Raw genomic sequence first — 4,468 nt, 5'->3', positions numbered from 1 at the left:
GTTGTGGCATAAAACACAAATACTTGAATATTCAAAGCCTTTCCTCTACATGCAATCACAAGTTAGCACTTAGCACTCAATTATTTGGAATATGCGAGAAGAGAAGGATTCCAATAAAGGAGCCACTATCTTCCAATTTTTTTGGTACCACTAATCATGGTTAATATAATTTTCTAAGCAATGGAACAACTTCGTTGCATACAAACCCCTAAATTATTGTATGACCAAACAAGATCATCATCTTTGTCTCTTATTCTAATGTGCACTTTATTGAACTCATAAATGAAATTATTCCATGGAGGATTCTAGGCCACCTACAAACCTAAATGAAAAATAGAAATCCAACCTTATTTGGATACAGAATAAGTATCTGAACTGTTAATTTAACCAAGAATGCATTTACCAATCTTATGAAAAATGTTATAATATAAATACGCAAACAAATATTTTGGTTGTAATCCACAATAAAATTTACTAGAACTCACTTTCCTTATAAAATACTTACGAAGTACCCAAAATAAAACCACCTTTCAATTATCGAATTTTTTAAAAAGTATATATAAATATAGATATATAAATTAAAAATTTATATATTTATATATTTCAATATTAAATTTAATAATTGAAAATTCATCTTAACACATTAAAATTTTAAATTAACATTCGTTTTTAAAATATTAAAAATACTTTATCAAATACCACCACCATCATAGTATTAAGTACTTCATATTTATTTCTATAGGTATATCTATTTTAAATAAGCTTTCCATAATTTTAATTTAAGTATAGTTAATTATTAGGTGAATGGTAGATATTTAATCTTCTAGGAACATAATAAAATATTCCTAGTACTATTTACAAATCAAATATTAAGATTTATTTCCATGTTAGTTATGTTTTTTCAATTATTTTATTTTAAATTAGTTAAATAAAAAAAGTCATATCAACACATGTTATATTATATTAGGCATGTGATATTGATAAGCCATGATACTTAAAAAAAACCTATTTACAAATTAAAAATTTCTATAATAAAATGAGATTAAATTTCCATAACTAAAAATATTATTACTTTTTTATATAATAATTTAAAATAAAATTATAATTTTTTAACCCAAAAATATCAATTATATTTTAACCCAAAAATATCAATTATATTGTGTAATAAATATTTAAATTATTTAGTTTATATAAGTACATTATTATATTTATTTATTTGATATATAATAACATTCCATTAAGCACATATTACATATTTCCCATATAAACGTCATTGCAAATGCCGTGTATTTTAGCGTCTGCACTTTTTCCACATTCGGCGATAATAACATCCCAAAAACCGCATATGCATATTTCCGCATATAAACGGTATAAACGTCATTGCAGATGTCATGTATTTTAGGGCTTGCAATTTTTCCGCATGTAAACGTCATGGCACATGTCATGTATTTTAGGTTTTTCACTTTTCTTTGGAATGGATTCAACGAACACGCCACGTAGACAGTTGAAGCAGTAGTCAAAGTATAAATTTATTTTAACGCATTCACGTCTGATAAATCATATTCACTTCATACTAAATACAGGGAAGAATGCATATCAAACAATCCAACTTTGGCGAATATCATCGCAATGTAATAAAACAGAGTTCATGATATACACGGAATTCTTCACTTAAAAAAAATGTGCCCCCATGTTGTGACATGGGTTTGTCTGTATAAAAAACCAGAGATCGTGATCTACACGGAATTCATTCAATTAAAAAAATGTGCCCTCATGTTATGTTGTGACATGGGTTGTCCATAAAAATGGCAGCGCAACAACGATGAGAGGATCGATGAAGAGTGAAGAAACAGCTCTAACCCACGGAGTTTTTGTCTGCCCAAAGATGCTCATGCTCTGGATTCGCTGAACTAACTCCACCCGATCCTTATATTCCAATACCTCTGCATCAATTAGCCAGTACCCCTGGAACGTCGTAGCTCACAGTCCAGCAATCAGATGGCTCGTAATCACGAACCCTTGCATGCTCTTGTACTCCCATACCCAACGCAGGGCCACATAACTCCCATGATGCAGTTCGCCAAGAAGCTTGCTTCCAAAGGTGTTATAGTGACATTCGTTAACACGCACCACATACATCAGCAGATCACTAAAGCTAATTCTCGCAGTGCTGAACAAGATGATCCTATTGAGCAAGAAGCCCGTAATCTTGGTCTTGATATTCGCTCTGCTCAAATTTCTGATGGATTGCCTCTGGATTTCGATCGGTTGGCCAGAATGAATGATTTTATGCGCTCTGTGGATAACATTGGAGGAGAGTTGGAGCAGCTTCTTCATAGTCTGAATAAGACGGGGCCTGCCATATCGTGCGTCATAGCTGATACTATACTTCCCTCGTCATTTGAAGTCACAAAGAGATTTGGTATTCCTTGGATTTCGTTTTGGACACAGCCTACATTTCTTTATTCAATCTACTATCACTTGCATCTGCTGGAGGATCTCTGTTACTCTCTTTCCCAAGGAAGTGGTAAGGTTTCTGCTGGCTTTAAATAGTATTTGTCCATTGAAATCCTGCTTATAGAAAAACTTAAATAAACCCTTGAATAACCCAACTCTGATTTATATGGATTTATACTGGTTAGTTAACAAGTGTCAGTGGGATTTCTGTGCAGTTGAGGAGGGCAGCATTTCAGTTGATTATATTCCGGGCGTCCCAACGTTAGAAACAACGGAGCTTCCGTCCTTTATTAGCGAGAAAGACGCCGACTCACAGTACATTCTTGAATTGCTACGTAAGTCCTTTCAGGTAAGTCGCGAAGCAGATTGGGTTCTCGGTAACTCTTTTGACGATCTTGAAAGCAAGGCTGTGAGTTTAAACCCTCCGATTTTGCATGTTGGCCCGCTTCTTCCATCGGGTTTTTTGAGTGGTGAGCATTCCAAGGACAGGCGAGTTGGAACAAGCATTTGGACAGAATGTGACTCTTCCGAATGGCTGGATGCAAAGCCTACTGGTTCGGTTATATACGTTTCATTTGGGAGTATGGTTCATGTGACTAAAGCTCAGCTGGAGGAAATAGCGATGGGTTTGAAGGACAGCGGGCAGTTGTTCCTCTGGGCTCTTCGTCCGGACATAGTCTCTTCAACAGTTTCAGACAGCCTACCAGACGGTTTTCTGGATGAGATAAAAGGGCAGGGGCTCGTTGTTCCATGGTGCAATCAGGTGCAAGTGTTATCCCATCCCTCTGTTGCGGGATTCATTACTCACTGCGGATGGAACTCAATGCTTGAAAGCATAGCTCTTGGAGTTCCAATGATAGGGTTTCCATTTTGGGCGGATCAATTCACCAACAGCAAGCTCATGGCCGACGAATGGAAGATTGGGTTCAGACTGTGCGGAGGACAGGCAGCAGAGAAAGGACTGATACTGAGGAATGATATATCCAGCACCATCAGAAAATTGTTCAGTGACGAAGGTATGGTGGTAAAGAAAAATGTGGAGGCTTTACGAGACGGTGCTAGGACCGCAGTGCGAAAAGGAGGATCTTCGGATACAAACATTGAGAGCTTTATAGAAGGTTTGAAGCAGAAACGTACGAGTAACTAAGTGGAAGTTAGTGAACCATCTCTCAATAAGTGTTATCACAAGTGGATAAGTATAAGTGAAACTTCGTGATTCTCAGTCTATGCTTTCACTGCCGTGATCTAATGCTGCACATTCTTCTAGATTTTGGCGCTTATGTTTTACTCATTTAAATCAAAGCTATTTGATCTTGTCGTTACATCTAAAATGGTTGGTACGTGTGTTTTAAAAGTTGGCAGCATGCATGTGTATGCATCTCCGTATGTTTGTTTATGCTTGTTTGTAGTGATTTTAAAATTAAATAATAATAATTATTATTATTTTTATTTCCATTTTTAATATCATGCGATTTCATTATACTATACTTTATACTTTATTTCTATTAATTGATTTACAATTATATAAATAAATATCAAAATATTGTATTTATTAATAAGAGTGAGTTATATATATAATATTATAGTTAGAATCTACATTAAAAAAATAACATACCCTTTATACTAGATTCTAATATCAACAATAAATCAAATACACTATGATAGTGAGATCATGGATGAGTTATAATGCTTTTAATTAAAATTAATTAAATATGTATATTCATTTTTGTTATTGATTAAAATGGATGTTTTTATTTAGTGAATAATTTATTTTTATTTTAAAAGTGATACTTATTATTTCTAAATTGAGCATAAAAGGAATTACACATCTCCTTGTTAATTTTTTTTTTAAATCAACACATTTTTTTTCTGTGGTAATTTTGATAAAATATTTTATTTTAAATAATAATTGATTAATTAAGAGCTCATGAGACTAGACTTTATTTAGATTAATTGATTTACAATTATATAAATCAATATCAAAATATCTTATTTATTAATAAGAGTTAGT

At 33.2% G+C, this 4,468-nt stretch overlaps 1 protein-coding gene across 1 annotated transcript; it reads left to right on the top strand.

Moving 5' to 3' along the window:
- Positions 1–1,701: 1,701 nt before the first annotated feature.
- On the top strand, positions 1,702–3,910 carry LOC149196517 (UDP-glycosyltransferase 86A1-like). Its single transcript, XM_089403756.1, has 2 exons — positions 1,702–2,527; positions 2,673–3,910. Exons 1-2 carry the CDS (start codon positions 1,999–2,001, stop codon positions 3,602–3,604), a joined length of 1,461 nt encoding a protein of 486 aa, XP_089259882.1. The 5' UTR covers positions 1,702–1,998; the 3' UTR covers positions 3,605–3,910.
- Positions 3,911–4,468: the final 558 nt, after the last annotated feature.

The sequence above is a fragment of the Pinus tabuliformis genome, chromosome 2_2 (assembly GCF_031772625.1).
Source record: "Pinus tabuliformis cultivar Carrire ecotype Pingquan chromosome 2_2, CPIR1, whole genome shotgun sequence".
Lineage (NCBI taxonomy): Eukaryota > Viridiplantae > Streptophyta > Pinopsida > Pinales > Pinaceae > Pinus > Pinus tabuliformis.
The sequence above is the reverse complement of the archived record's forward strand: the minus strand, read 5'-3'. Positions and strand labels throughout refer to the sequence as shown.

What these genes read in the sequence shown, in the direction of transcription:
- LOC149196517 (XM_089403756.1), top strand. Translation starts at nt 1,999, where the DNA reads ATGGCTCGTAATCACGAACCCTTGCATGCTCTTGTACTCCCATACCCA. An exon ending in CTCTCTTTCCCAAGGAAGTG is followed by an intron (nt 2,528 to 2,672) that starts GTAAGGTTTCTG and finishes ATTTCTGTGCAG; the next exon opens with TTGAGGAGGGCAGCATTTCA.